This window comes from Carassius auratus, chromosome 40 (genome assembly GCF_003368295.1).
Source record: "Carassius auratus strain Wakin chromosome 40, ASM336829v1, whole genome shotgun sequence".
Taxonomy (NCBI): domain Eukaryota; kingdom Metazoa; phylum Chordata; class Actinopteri; order Cypriniformes; family Cyprinidae; genus Carassius; species Carassius auratus.
In genome coordinates, this window is record NC_039282.1 from 15282974 (window position 1) to 15298983 (window position 16010).

Here is a 16010-nt window from a genome sequence, read left to right on the forward strand (position 1 = left end):
GGCGACAAGGACTAATTATCCTCTAAAACCATCGGGAATCTCCATCCAACCCAAATTATGCACGTCCTTCTTTGTTTTTTTTTTGGATGCATTTATTTTCACATATGATCATCTGCTGAATATTAATGTCATAATGAACAGTGACAACAGAGCAGGTTACACCAAACCTACTGTAAACAAACAAAACCAAACACTGAAAGAAACAAAACAAAACACTGTGACATACCATGATGGCATAAAAGAGTGTGAGAACAAGATAAAAAAACTGCATCATAAAGAAAAACATGAATTTTGACAATATTTTATATTTGAATGACTGAATGTTTTTCTGTCTGAAATGCAATGAAAATGATTTCTGTCGTTTTCCAGAAAATAACCCCCCCCCCTCCCCCCCGAAAACACTTCATAAGATCAATTTACTTGAAATTGAGAAACAAAAATATAAATACAGATAGATATAAAGACATTCTCAGTAAATATACAATGCAAATTTTACTTGAGAACAAAACAAAAAGAAATTTGCCAATGAGTCAAGTATAAATCTAACAAAACAGATTTATACTTTTTAAGTTATAATGAAGTATTAATACATTGTAATTAAAATTGTATATTCGAGATATACTGTCTAAAAACGTCTTAATATCTAAAGCAGTTTTTCTTCTCAAGCAAACTGACCTTATTTAAAGTGTGTCTTGGTATTTTTACTGCAAAACAACAAAAAATGCATTTTCTTTTGCAGCAAGACTCTTTTCTATGGCTTTCAGCACAGCAGCCACAAATGCTCTTTAACTTTATTTTTTATTTGTGTGTGTGTGTGTGTGTGTGTTCAATGTGTTTTTTTGGATGGGGTCAAGAACATGCCCAACCAAAAATTAATAAAAATAAACATATTTTTGTGTAACAGTGCAATGGCTTTCTTGCGTAATAACTGCCTTTCTTTTTCGTTTTTACAATTTTAAATGATTATTCCTTATTTCATTAGCAATTCTGCTGTTGAGTACATAAATTTATTTAAGCTTTTTTGTGCCAACAACCTATTTAGGCTGCAATGATAGTTACATTCATGTGTTAAGGTCAAATAGGGGCTTCAAACACACAATAACAGGAATAAACGGACAAATATGACACTGTGAGACTAGCACACAATCACCTGTACAGTGATAAATGAACTGAACACACTCTTAGACATCTGTTTTTGCATAAATGTGCACACAGTGTCAGGTATATGCATCTGTGCAAGATGTTTTTGCTTTTACATTGCATGGTTGTAAGTGCAACCTGATTGGCTGTTCCCAGACAGGAAGTCAGTCTCAGATTGGATCCTCTCCGAATCCAAACCTCGAGAAAATCCAGTGAAACTTCGATCGCCCTCATAGCATCTCAGTGATGCCGACAACCCCTTCAAAGACCTGCCAACATAAGAACAGCTTCTCTGACAGAAATAACCTGCTGAATCCACATACAACATCTATCTGACGTGAAGTGCTGTTTGAGATGGAAAAACAAACTCAGAGGAGGCTGAAGGTGAACTGACTGTCAAGGCTTTTTAGAAGGAACATTAAAAGACTGAAAGTTAAGGAAAACCAAGAAACAAGAACATTGACTTCCAGACACAACCTTTTTAGTCATTTCCCTTTTTCTCCTAACACCTTCTTCTCCGAAGACACTCCCAAATGGTGAATGAAACCACATAGCTTGTAGTCTTTGAGGTCAAAGTTTAGCCATCAAGCAGGTAGACGACGAACTCGTAGGTGCACATCATGACAGCAGTATTGGGGATCTGTCTGACCACATGTGTGGTGAGTCCTCGGTAAAGAGCTCGATAGCTTTCCTCTCGAATCACCAGACTGAGACTCTGGAAGAACGAGCGATACTTGGAGCCTTCTTCCCTTAGCCTTGTGCGGATCACCTCTGCAGAAGCACACAGAAAACACACATATGCTCAGAATTAGAAATAGTACACTTGAAACTCAAAATGATACTGTTTCTATCCCTTTCTACTTTTTATATACCATTCAAACATTTAAGGTCAGTAAGAATTTTTTATGTTTTTTTTTTAAAGAAATCTCTTATGCTCATCAAGGTTGCATTTATTTCATTTCAAATGTTATTGACAATGAAATGTTATTGCAATCTAAAATAACTTTTCCCCATCACTAGAATATTGCCACAACTTTTACTTTATCTTCTGATCACTCTTCAAAAAATATTAAAAGTAAAAAAATAAAAAAATAAATAAAGTTATATTCTTTCCCAGTATTTTTGTCTTATTTTCCAGTTCACACGTCTTGAGATTCTTAAATCAAGATATAGTTATTTAAGAGGCATAACTTGTTTTCTGTGAAATTGATCAAACTGAAGTTGAGTTTATGATTAAAACAATGACAAATATCTGACAAAACAAATATCAACTTAAAGGGACAGTTCACCCAAAAATCTAAATTATGTGACAAATTATTCACCCACAAGTTGTTTTGGGTTTGGAACAACATGAGGGTGAGTACACTATTTAAAGTTTTCCATTCCCCATTGACAGATATTTGTTTGTATTCGAAGCTTAAAATTGCTTAACTTTGTTTGTTAAAACAACACTTAATTTCTCTAATTTGCATCTTAAGTAAATGTATCTTGATTTAATGATGTTTAAGTATTTCTATTGCAAAACAAAAACACTGAGGAAGAGGATTTATAATTCTGCATTCAACGTTTAATGTCACGCCTTTATGAATTTAAGACTTTCTGCTCTGATTTAAAACACTTTTAAGGCTTTAAATTGTGGAAAGGGTTAATTAAGACTATTTAAGACCCTCAGAGACACATCTTTACACTCACTTTTGATGCATTTAATGCATCCTTGCTGAATAAATGAAATCGTTTGAACAGTCGTGTATGTAACATTATGAAAATAGGTTGTTAATGATGTTTCATGTTGACTTCACGATGATAAGGTGCTCTGATGGTAAGATGCACATGCTCACCGTGTGGATAGGCTATGCAGGTGGCGCAGGTCTTGGAAGTGGCGGCTGCCAGCATCATGCCCACGAAGTCCGACGCGTCCTTGGCTGTGTCCTCTGCCCCATCCATGTGCGTAGCTGCTTTGGCCTCTAAAAGACGACGTTTTATGCTTTCATAGATCACAAAGTGAATCACAGTCTCTGAGATGCCCGCGTAAGAAGCAGACATGCCGCGGTAAAACCCGCGTAGACCGTCCGTCTGATACACGCGCCGCACACACTCAAACGCATTCATGCGACGCTCTCCGCGTTTCCTGTGCAGAGTCAAATACAAAACTTACTCTGGATTCATGAATAAGCAGCACTAGTCATGTTAAAATTATAATCTACTTGTATAATGCCACGTATCTGTTTGCATTTACCTGGCGTCCAATTGTAGACGTGTCTTAATTAACCAAATTGGGTTGGTTGCAGTTATAGCCGTGAATCCTGATTGAAGAAGAAGAGAAAAGGTTAAAATGCAAATTTACTAAACACAGAAATGAGCACAAACTTTCACACACTAACAGATATTCTGCCGAATTAGCTACTTTTTAAATACTAACTTTATACTATTCAAAAGTTTGAGGTCGGTAAGTTTATTTTTTTTTTTTAACACTTTGGTTGAACATGGAAGCATGCAATTGACATTAAAGATATCTGCATTGTTACAAAAGATTTCCATTTCAGATAAATGCTGTTCTTTTGAACTTTAAAAAAAAAATGTATCATGGTTTCAAATAGAATATATTTTAAATTGTAATAATTTCACAATATCACAGTTTTACTGTATTTTTGATCAAATAAATGCAGTCTTAGTAAACATAAGAGACTTCTTTTAAAACACCAATAAATCTTATGAACCTCAAACTTTTAAACACTTTTGAATATTTTGGTTTTACATAAATGGCCGTCCTGATAGCAAGCATGTCACAATTAAACAACAGCAGGCAGTACAAGCATTTTTAGCAAAACCATCCAAATTCATTTTGATAAAATAGTTGTTGTTGGACAATACATTTAGGTTGAAAATTAACCATATGTATTTGAAATTTTTGTGCTTATTTTTCTTTATTGTTATTCAAAATTTGATTCAAACTGTCTTGCTGCTTTAAAACTGGAATAAACATTTTTTTTTCTTTGCACAATTTGAGCATAATGTATATATATATATATATATATATATATATATATATATATATATATATATATATATATATGTTATAGCACTGAATTTGCACATTGTTTGGAGGAAAACATTGCAGCTCAGAGTTACAGCCCTAGTTTTCAACAAATACTGCACTCCTCATGTGATTTTCTTCTAAACGACTTTCTGTCTATCATCTTCATAAACAATGAAAGGCGCAAGAAAACTCTAGCATAGTACGAGCGTTAAACTTAATCCACCTTGGCAAAAGTCCAGGTGACAGGAGTCCAACAAACACACACACCCATTCTCTTCTGGCCGTGTGCCAGGTCTTTATTGGGCTGTGACATTTATTGGCCTGTTACTCAGAGATACAGCATTGAACAAAAGGAAAAAGCTGCTATTCCAATCCACTGGAGAAATCATCACGTGCAATTAAGCAGTAAACGGTTTATATTTAATGAGCCCATCAAAACCGAGGAAACAGGATGTAGTTGGATTGCATGCTCAAATTTACCTGCAATCCCAGCAGACGTCATGTGCACCTGCGTGGAGTCTGGCTCAAACACACAGTTCAGTCTCTCCTTTGAGCTGGAATAGGCGGCGAAGTAGATGGCCCTGAAAACACAGCAGGACACATGAGTAACAAACACACAACGATATTACACCCTACTGAACTACAACAGACTGGCCAGGCTGGTTTTGGCCACTTTGGTTGGTGTGGGAGACCAGATGAAGCAGCTGAGCACCACCTTGCCCAAGCTTGGAGACTTACTAAACCGTGTACCAATTATCTGACTGATCTGATTATATCATCTAAACCAGCTAAGACGAGCAAATCACCAATTAGGCTGGTTTAAAATGTTCCCTTCAGGACTTGGTCATTAGCTGGTCCAAGTCATTTATTATCTGCAACAAACTAACCTCATACTAGTTTAAGGTGGGTTTTGAAACAAGCTGGTTGGTGACCAGCTAAAAACTATCCACCAAGTTCTGAACACAACTGACAAAGGATAATGATTTTTCAGGAGTGCAATTATGCCAAATCTTATAATGCGCAATAATTGTTTACAGAATTGTTCACATCATTCATACATTTATATTTAGTTTCCATAGCCTTATTTTTTTTATTTTTTATAACATTTAGATATTATCTGATTAACATCATATCAGCCAAACACAAATACCAAAGCTAAGCTAGATTTTTCCAAAGGATAAATCCAAAGCTGCCAAATACAACATAATTTCGCTCCCCACCTTCTGAAATGCATATTAGGTGACTATGATGCCTACATAGCCAGCTCACAAGGACAGCATGTTCCTTACAAACCCTCACATGTAACTGCAAATGTTTGCACATGTACTATCCTGAAGCTCTTAACTGTTGGATGGTGAACACTGAACAGGAAAACACTCTCCACACACTCCGCAACTAATCTCAAGTTTGATCTCACCATACTGCCTGTAGAACACACACGTTTACATAAGCATCCCTTAAAAGTAACTGGTCCGGCACTGATTTATCATGCATGCCTCATTGGACAAATGCTTTATCCTGAATGCATGCATGAAAAACATCTGTTTATACAGACAATAAATGATAAAACCACCATTTATCATGGCCACTTATTTATTAAATTGCTCTTTAAGCTGTGCTGTTATATCGGAGCCGTCTGAGGTTTGTTACGCCTCAGCTGAAGGCAAAAACGGCTCTTTGGGATTTCAGAATATGAGCTTCATTGTTCCTGAAAACCTCAAAAACAGCAGGGTTTAACACCTGATTTAATCAACAGGTGTTAATTGAGCTTTGTGATGTTGATGATAAACTCAGTGGTAAATTATGTTTAAAATCACATTGTATTATTTAGTACTAAAACTCTACATGTACTTTTTTAAAGGAACAGTTCTTAAAGGAACAGTTCACCCAAAACTCGCAAACAAAAAATATATTTAGGAAGTGTCTCATTGTTTGGACAGTCAAAAAACACAGAATCCTTTCTCAAAATATCTGTTCAATCCTAAATTTGAGAGTAACTCATACAGGATTTTAACAAGTCATTAAATAATAAGAAAATTTTCATTTTTGGGCAAACTATCTTTTTAATTGGGGGCTCAGATTCCCCAAATTTGCATGGCTGATGTCTGCCCTGTAAAATAACCCTAAACTGAATGCTGAAAATCAGACTTGTGTCTGTGTGTTTTTTCCAAACTATGTAAATTTGCAGCTTTACTGGTTGAGCAGGGTCAGATTCACACCACTTCAGCATACACAGTTCAGGACTACACGCTCTTACAGGTGTTTCGATCTGCCTGTTTAACTGTATGAATGGACAAACACTCACCGCGAAGGAGCCACTCCAATCAGATTGGGCCCCAGGCCCCGAAATAAAGAACGAGGGCCTTCCTTCTCAAGAATTAATCTGAGAAAGACAGAGAGAGAAACATATCAAAAGAAGCGCAAGACAAACGTACCAAAGTGACAATTTTGTTCTGAATGACTTTGTGAACATTAGATAAACAGGTTTAGAGTTGTTAAAAAGTGGTTCCTGAAAAATATTTGGGGGCAGAGGTAATATATGTCCTATATTTCACTCCAAAATCAATGTAAAAAATGGGGGCTTAATTGTCATGAAAATAAAACTTTTAATTATGAAAACAAATATGTATTATTTTTCGTTTGCTATATAAATGAGCTGATTTGTTTTGGAGTGAAATATAACCAAAACATTTCTTTCTGAGAGTCACTCAAATATTTTTGAATCCTTCGATCAGTCAATAAGACGGACACACCTCTGAAGAAGAACACGTTCAAACAAAGAAATTCCTCAAAGACGCACCTAAAACATTTCTCTTGTGTGCATGAGAGCTTGACATCCCACACATATAGCATAAAAGAAAGTCATAAAGAGAAGCTAAATAAAGATGAAATCAAATGAATGATGACCTTGTTCAGGTCGTTCAAGAGTTATTTATATTCCATCTTGAACATCAATATATACAATCTTAATACTGCATTTATTCTTTATCCCCAGTGGTTTGCAACCGGCAGGTTGTGAAAAGAAAAATGGGACATATAAGTTCATGGACATCAGGCAAGAAAACAATGCTAGATGGAAATAATAAAAAGCAACTACCTGTGAAATTGGGTGTAATTTGCCATAATTGGTATTGAACTAATCAACTTTTAAAAAGGAAGCAAAAATACTTCCCATACCTTTTGTTATTGACGTCAAAGTACATGTGTCCAATCAAAGTCTACAGTACTAAGATGCAATTTCAGGTGTCAGAAAACCAAAATAGACAGATGCCAACATGGACAGGTTATGTAACAATCCAAGAGTGTTGTGTATGATGTAAGAGTCCTTTATTTACCGTATAAAATTAGTAAATGAGACCAAAGTCGATATAAATGTCTTTGTGTTTACTATTTTGGTATCTTTCTGTGATATAACCCGAGTTAAACTATGAGGACAAGGGGCCTGTCTTGAGACCCAGTGATTCACACACACACACACACACACACACACACACACACACACACTCATCAACCGAGAGCCAGGACGCGGTGTTTAGTGTGAGGGCAGTGATTGGTTGGGTAAGGGGGAGTGAAAACCACTATGAACAGTCTCTTTATAAAGAAAACAGAAAGAAAGAGGCAAAGAGAGTGCATTATAGACTTTATGCAGTGTGCACTGTATAAACACTGAACATCTGCTTTGGTAATGTATACATTTATATATTATATATGTGGAACCAACTAGTATCAAAACACACTCAGATTGCAAACCAACGTTTCTTATTTTGTCTCGTCTTCTGACCTTGTTTAGTCACATTTGGTGGTGTACTGAAGAAATATGACCACATTTTTGGAAAGAGTCAACAAAAAAGGGGCGTTTCCTCTGGCAGGGAAGATGGACGATTGGTTTTAGGCCGACAAACCATAGATCAAATGTTTGCAAAACGCAGATGTAACGTGGTGATGCATGAATCCAGAACTAAAACCAACATGTTAAAACGAGTAAATATTATTGTCTTCATATCTAGTATACATCTACAAATAAATATATATATATATATATATATATATATATATATATATATATATATATATATATATATATATATATATATATATATATATAATATAGAATTGATGTATAAAATATGATTATTATATAAATATATTATTTGAATAATATATTTATGCACCTCAGTATTGTATCACAGTATTGTATTCAAAGAATATCATGATTTTATCACGGTTAATTTCCAAAAAACATGGAAATAGCATGGTACTTTTTTGTTAGTGTACTTACAGACAAAAGACAGCAATGTGTATGCATGCACTGCACAAAACTCAAAGAGGTCTAACTTGTTTAAACGTACCTGAGGCAATGCAGGGGCCCCGGAGGAGCCACACGTGCCACGCTGGCTCCATTAACTGTGCTCAGATGCAGCTCAGAGAAGCGGAGCGTTATTGAGGAAGACTGAAGCCTCGTCTTCACCACCTCTAACGGACAGGTCAGGATCGCACCCACCGTGCCTCCACATCTGAGAGAAACAGAGAAAACGCCATTTCAGAGACAGTGCAACTCTGCACATAAGAATCAATTAAAAGAAATGATCAATTGAATGAAAATATGGTCAAATTCTGCCAGTGTAGGACATTCATCCCATGACTTCTTATATGAAACGAACAAGACTTCAGTCGAACGTCACAACACGGATATAGAGGAAATGAGGGTGATAGAATTTCAACTCTAATGTGAAAGGCCAGTTGCCATTAATCGGCTCCAACACTTGCACTCGTGCAGCGATATGTAGGTCAGCAAACACAGTAACCAAAACCACCCCTCACCTGCCAAAAACAACCTGATATCAGTGATTCCCAATGGAAAAAACGCCATCTGAAATGTGAGGTGTGATATATGTGATACATGTCTAAAGTTACAGAAATGTGGTTGAGGAACAGCTTATTTGACCAAGATAAAACAGTATCATATAGCAATACCATGCTACTTTTGATTGTTATTTTCATATATGAAAACACTAAGATAAATATGGTATGCAATACTGTGCAGTTACGAATAACAAGAGTATATGGGACATAGAGTTGGGATAAAACGCCAGTTTTCTGACAGTATCGTGTAGAGAGACAGTGCCAGTCAATAGTTCTATTTTAAACTGCTCTGGTTTATCAGAGGACAGATATTTAGAGCACAGGCTACAATCACTGAATATCAATGCCGAAATGAGGAGTCCCTCGCCACTTCAGGAAAGCACACTAGTGAGATCAGTGACTTTCACTTCTAAAATCACCTTCTCGCTGTTCAAGTATTACTAAAGATTTAAACCTTCTATTTTATTTTTAAAGAATAAGAACACAAATATCCTGAGGTTTCTCTCTCTCTATGTAGACTGTAATATAAACATCAGTGTGGCTGAATTCAAGGCCTCTTGGGATGGCACTGGCAGTGCTAAATTATGCAACGTCATACTGCAAACCATAATGCGTTGTTTATATGTAGGTTCGTTTGTTGATTTCAGAATCAAGCTGAATGTCTATAAATCCGTTATTCATTTAGTGAAGACATTATCAGCCCTAAATGACTCTATAACAGCTGTCAGTTCTTCTGTTGCATCAGATTTACTCTTCCCGGGAAACGCAAACTTATTGGATATGTGGAGCAATCTGACCTGTGTACAGTATATACACAGTGGGAATGTAAACATATTAATGCAAGCTTTACTGCTATCAAACATATGTTGAACTACTCATCAAGTGCATTGAAAAATGATCTCATCATTACAGCTTTAAACGAGCATGGAGTAGATTTTGGTATATTGTGTGTTATTGTAATGACCTTTTCAGTGTTAGAAGGATCATTTTTGACTTGGTAAACCCTGCAAGTTAAATAGCACCGAATTAATGACAATATATTGTCTCTGAATTAAAATTCCGAATTTTTGTATGTGCATTTATTAAAGCCATTCCTCTTAAAAAAAAACTGAATTGATCTTAAAACCCTCAATCTGTCACCCTGACGCTTCTCATGTCCGTCATAACCAAACAAAAACTCAATTGTTCTCTAAAATGGTTGGTAATGGCAACAGCATGGGGTACAGTTTTTTTTTTTTTTTTCATTTAAGTATATAGATATTATTGGGATCAGTAAGATTTTTTAATGTGTTTAAAAGAGCTTCTTCAGTGTCACATGATCCTTTAGAAACCATTCTAATATGCTTATGTTGGAAACAGTTGTGCTGCTTAGTAAACATGAAAAGAACAGCATTTATTCAAAATAGAAATCTTTTCTAACAATTTAAGAGTTTATCACTTTTTATTCATTTAACATCCTTGCTGAATAAAAGCATTGATTTATTTTTAAAAATTAAAATGAAAAATTGAATGGTAGTCTATGTTGTTACAAAAGATTTCTATTTTGATTAAATGCTGTTCTTTTAATTGTTTTATTCATCAAAGAATCCTTAAAAAACACACACAAAGTTGAAGTTCAACAGAAACGTGAAGCAGCATTTAAGAATGATTTCTTAAGTATTTTGTGACATTGAAATCTAAAGTAATGATCATGAAAAGTCAGCTTTGATCACAGCAATAAATTCTATTTTAAAGTATATTCAAATAGAAAGACATTATTTTAAATTGAAATAATATTTCACATCAATCATTAAAATGTGTGTGTGCATATATATAAAATATTTTAAAACAGTGTAAAAAATAATTTATAATAAATCAAATGATCTATTATTAGTAATATTGTTAGTAACGTTAGTATTTCTAGACTCTAGTTATGTTGTTTGTGTAATCTAGAAGAGTGAAGCTGTCTCACCCTCCAGCAAACAGATGCACCAGTGTGTCTCTCTGGCTCATCTCAGCTCATTCTCTCCGGGATACACCGGGCTGAGCAAGTGTCAGAGTCCGTGTCCGGGTGTCGCTCATGCGGGTGTGCGTCGCGGTCACTATCAGCCACTTTATGAAACCTCAAAACATTTCGGCGCGGCTTCGCCTCCAATAAACCCCCGCTGATCGATCCACGGCCGTCAATTCTTCAATAATTAGTCTGAAAGTGAGTCTATGGTGGAGAAGTGACTACATATCAGGGTCAAAATCCAACTGTCAGGTTAGATCAGGGTGTACAGAACGTGCACGTTTGCCTCGCACGCAGTTCACCTTCGTGTTCACTCACATTCCGCGACGCGAACGCGCTCACTGTTGACTCTAGCTATAGACCAATCAGAGCGCAAAACAAAAGCGTCCATTGGTCGACTTTCAGTTGACGTCACCAGAGCCCGCCCCCATCAAACGCCTTTCACGTGATCTCTGCTCTTTCACATACTTGCATATATAGCCTACATAACAGTGGTGTGGGTTACATGTGTGACAAAACTAAAATTAAATATTACAAACTTTGCCAGAAATAACTAAACTATTTTTATTCTGTGCCTAGTACACTGAAACCGTACACTGAAATAATTATCCCCCAGAAATGGCTAATAAATGTATCAAATGTCTACAAAGAAACACATTGAATTAAACATGAAAAATTGAACAATTTCTTGCAAAACTTATAAAACTTTTTATTCCCAACGTTTTATAACTAACCTCTGCACTCTTTGGTCCCAGACAGTGTTAATTGTTCTTTTTTCTTTAAATAATTATTTTTAAAATAATGATTCTTTTTATTTTCTATTATTTTCTTGGATGATGTAGCATCTGTCAGGTTTCTTTTTATAGATACAGTTAGAGATATTTATTTTATCATATTGTTTTTTTTTTATTATTCTAAATAAAGAGGATTTATTGGGCAGGGGTTATTCTGAGTTGATTTTTATTTATTTATTTTTTTTATTATTTTTTTTTTTTTTGTAATTGTGATATTAAGACCATTACTTTTTCTTTTCTTTTTTTTTTTTTTTTGGATCTGTGGATGGGAGGAGAAAAAAAATGCTGTTCAAAACACAAAAACTTAAGCTTGTACTTTGACAGCAAACAAAAACGTTGTGCACAAAACACACTCTTTTATTGACATTATGTTTTCCAAAACAAACTCTTTACCTGAGCAGCTTACTGAAAAATTACCATGAATAACAACTCTCTTTTTTTACTGAGGAATTTCTTTAATTATATTATAAAAATAATATAAAGGCATATAAAGCAGAATTATTGGGATTTACGGCATTATAGATCACTGGTTTATTAACATGATCAGTAAAGTCTTTGCACACGTCTTCAACCTGAGCAATCAGACAAAACTTGTAAAACCTGCTGTTCCTAACCAAATTATTACAAACGTATATAATCTAACAATTATCAGATTTGCAAAATGCAATTAACAAACTTCAAACATTTAACCAAAATTATCAGCTGTAGTTAATAGAGACATTTGCAGCTACTGTTTCGGCTTCTGTGTGTTCAAGAGAGATGAAGACACAGCATATCTCTATCACATCTATCAGTAACTGGGCGAATAGAAGACAGAGGCTCTTTGAACTGTGTGTGTTCTATGTAAACAGGTAGATCTATATTTAAAGTGATTCAATCTTCTGTTTATTCAGGTCTTGGCTTTATGTGCAACTTTATATATAAGTCACATGAGTCAGTGCGGCAAACATGCATGAACTTGCAGACCTGTAAAGGCAGTAGAATATGCAAGTGTGAGAGGGAGGAAACCACTCATCTTTTGTCTATTTAATTTTTTGTTTACGGAAGAACGGTTAATTATTACTGTAGTTCTTTAAACTGGTTTATCCAAATAAACCATACCTCTCCCTATTGCAGTTCCTCATTCCCTTCTGCTCCACTATTCCCTGCAAACCTGAACATTTTACAGTTTGATCTGAACTGACTTGAACGAAATATTTGTCCCATTGTCTTGTCAGAGCTGCCTTACATTTCCATTTTAACCCCTTAAATGAGTTTAACAAGAACAAACTTGCAGTTCTTTGCCAAAGAGTGATCTAGTGTAAAGGGCAACCTGGTCTCAGACACTTGAGCTGGAAATCAGTTCAAATAATGCAGAATCTGTGCATACAAACAAGCACAGAGTGTGTACACACACACACACACACGGCATAAAGTGGGTTGCAGACAGTAAAAAAACAACGTTAAATGCAAATAACACGTTGCAACTAACCATTTAAATGTGCATACTTGCAAAATAAATGGGCATGCTATTATTATTAATATACTTCACAAGGAGTGAATATAGGTTTTGCTGCAACAATGATAAACACTGTTTGTAGTCATGTGGTCACACTCCCAGCCAAATTCAAGGGACGTGTACTCCGGCACTTCATGTCCGATGTTAAATCTGTGTCCAGAAGAAAAACCACAGAAACCTCTAGCGGATCTTTATTTAAATTCAATTCAAGTTTATTTGTATAGTGCTTTTTACGATATTAATCATTGCAAAGCAATTTTACAGAAGATTACGTTTCTACAATATTTAGTAGTGGCTTAAAAGTAATGACTGTCAGTTTATGTGCATATGGCAGAAATTTTCTGAAAAATTAATACAAGACGTAGTCAACCATCCGATGAACACAGCAATTATTATATGATGCAGTCACACTTGTAGCAATATTTGTTAGTTCTGTATGTAGTTTCAGAGTTAGCATCATCTGGGGTCCTCTGAGGGTCAGCATCATCTCTTCTCAGGTTTTCTGGATCCAGACTGGAGCTTGTTTAAATCCTATTTACCACTGGATGTAAATCCCAGTAGAAACAGAGAAACAAATAGAGACACAATTAGTGTTGCTGCTTTTCCAACAAAGTAAAATGAATTAGTTTAACCCAAGCTAAAAAATAAGAATGCACATTTGAAAAGATTCAACTGCAGTCACAATTTAAGCATTATTCGAATGCTTGGCAAAAGAGATGCGTTTTTAATCTAGATTTAAACAGAGAGAGTGTGTCTGAACCCGAACATTATCAGGAAGGCTATTCCAGAGTTTGGGAGCCAAACGTGAAAAAGTCCAGCTTTTTGTAACCTTAGGGTGCGTGATGGATTGTAACGTGGTAGAAGGCTAGTATGCAGGAGCTAAACCATTTAGGGCCTTATAGGTAAGTAATGATAATTTGTAACTGATACAGAACTTAATAGGTAGCCAGTGCAGAGACTGTAATATTGGTGTTATATGATAATATTTTCTAAGGACTGTAGCTGCTGCATTTTGGACTAACTGTAGCTTGTTTATCAGTGGTGGACGAAGTACACAAATCAAGTACTTGAGTAAAAGTACAGATACGTATAATAAAATATTACTCCAGTAAAAGTAAAAGTACTCCTTTTTCAATTTTACTCAAGTGAAAGTACAAAAGTACTCAATTTGTTATGTACTTAAGTAAAAAAGTACCGAAAGATAGATGTTTGCAATTTTATAGAGGCTAATTTAATTTTATATTAGCACTTTTTTTTATTATAATCCTACTGCTCAAAATACCTGGGATTTTTTCCAAAATAACCACTATATGGAGTCAAGATATATTTTTGTTGTTGATATGGACTACGCTGACGAGAGTAATGTTCACTGTGAAGCTTACACTGTGATAAAACAGAGATGACCATCTGATTTTCACCAGTAAGAACAAAATATTTTAAAGTTTGTTGTTTTACAGAACATCACAGTTATATATGACATGATAATAAGGCCTGAAGATTTTAAGGAAAATATAATTATATTTTCATAATGATTTTTTCCTTCTCAAACCTTGTCTGGGGTGTAAAAACACCCCTGGCCAAACGGGGTGCATCTCTTCCCCTCTTTGATAATTACTGTAGTTACCATGTTCTGGACATCACATCCTTTCTTTTCTCCCCAGATGTAATCTATATATATATATATATATATATATATATATATATATATATATTATATATATATATATATATATATATATATATATATATATATATATATATATATATATATAGATATAGATATAGATATAGATATACACAGGTGGTTGAATAAAAATATTTGGACATTATTTATAAAAATTACCTCAAGTTAGCACCAGCAAGCTTGTTAGCTAGACAGTTAGCATCAGCTAACAATATTTACTTATTTTCAGTATGGTTATGAATAACGTCCTTAATAACAATGGATGAAAAGTTTAGAGCTCTACTGATGATTAAGTCTAGAGTGTGTCCACCTTTGTGTGTGGGTCCATGTACATGCTGAATCGATAGGTAAAAAAAAGCCTCAAGTCCAAATATTCATTTATCACCAATTAACTGTTTGACAAACACTTCCTGCTTCGATGTCCAGATCTGATTTAAAAAAAATGTCAAACATGCTCCGATGTCCCGATCTGAATCAACCGAGTCGCGAACATGCTCCGAAGTGGCGATCTGAATCAACCGAGTCGCGAACAGGCTCCGAAGTCCCGCTCTGAATCAACCGAGTCGCGAACAGGCTCCGAAGTGCCGATCTGAATCAACCGAGTCGCGAAAATGCTCCGAAGTGCCGATCTGAATCAACCGAGTCGCGAACAGGCTCCAAAGTCCCGATCTGAATCAACCGAGCCGCGAACATGCTCCGAAGTGCCGATCTGAATCAACCGAGTCGCGAACATGCTCCGAAGTGCCGATCTGAATCAACCGAGTCGCGAACAGGCTCCGAATTGCCGATCTGAATCAAGCGAGCCGCGAACATGCTCCGAAGTCCCGATCTGAATCAACCGAGTCGCGAACATGCTCCGAAGTCCCGATCTGAATCAGCCGAGTCGCGAACATGCTCCGAAGTCCCGATCTGAATCAAACCGAGTCGCGAACAGGCTCCGAAGTCCCGATCTGAATCAACCGAGTCGCGAACAGGCTCCGAAGTGCCGATCTGAATCAACAGAG

The 16010-nt window shown here is 35.7% G+C and overlaps 1 protein-coding gene across 1 annotated transcript; it reads right to left on the bottom strand.

Annotated features, from left to right (window-relative positions):
• Window positions 1-552: 552 nt before the first annotated feature.
• On the bottom strand, window positions 553-11354 carry LOC113058702 (solute carrier family 25 member 36-A-like). Its single transcript, XM_026226859.1, has 7 exons — window positions 10992-11354; window positions 8527-8691; window positions 6483-6560; window positions 4658-4758; window positions 3377-3443; window positions 2979-3268; window positions 553-1911 (listed from the first exon to the last, which is right to left on the bottom strand). Exons 1-7 carry the CDS (start codon window positions 11030-11032, stop codon window positions 1718-1720), a joined length of 936 nt encoding a protein of 311 aa, XP_026082644.1. The 5' UTR covers window positions 11033-11354; the 3' UTR covers window positions 553-1717.
• Window positions 11355-16010: the final 4656 nt, after the last annotated feature.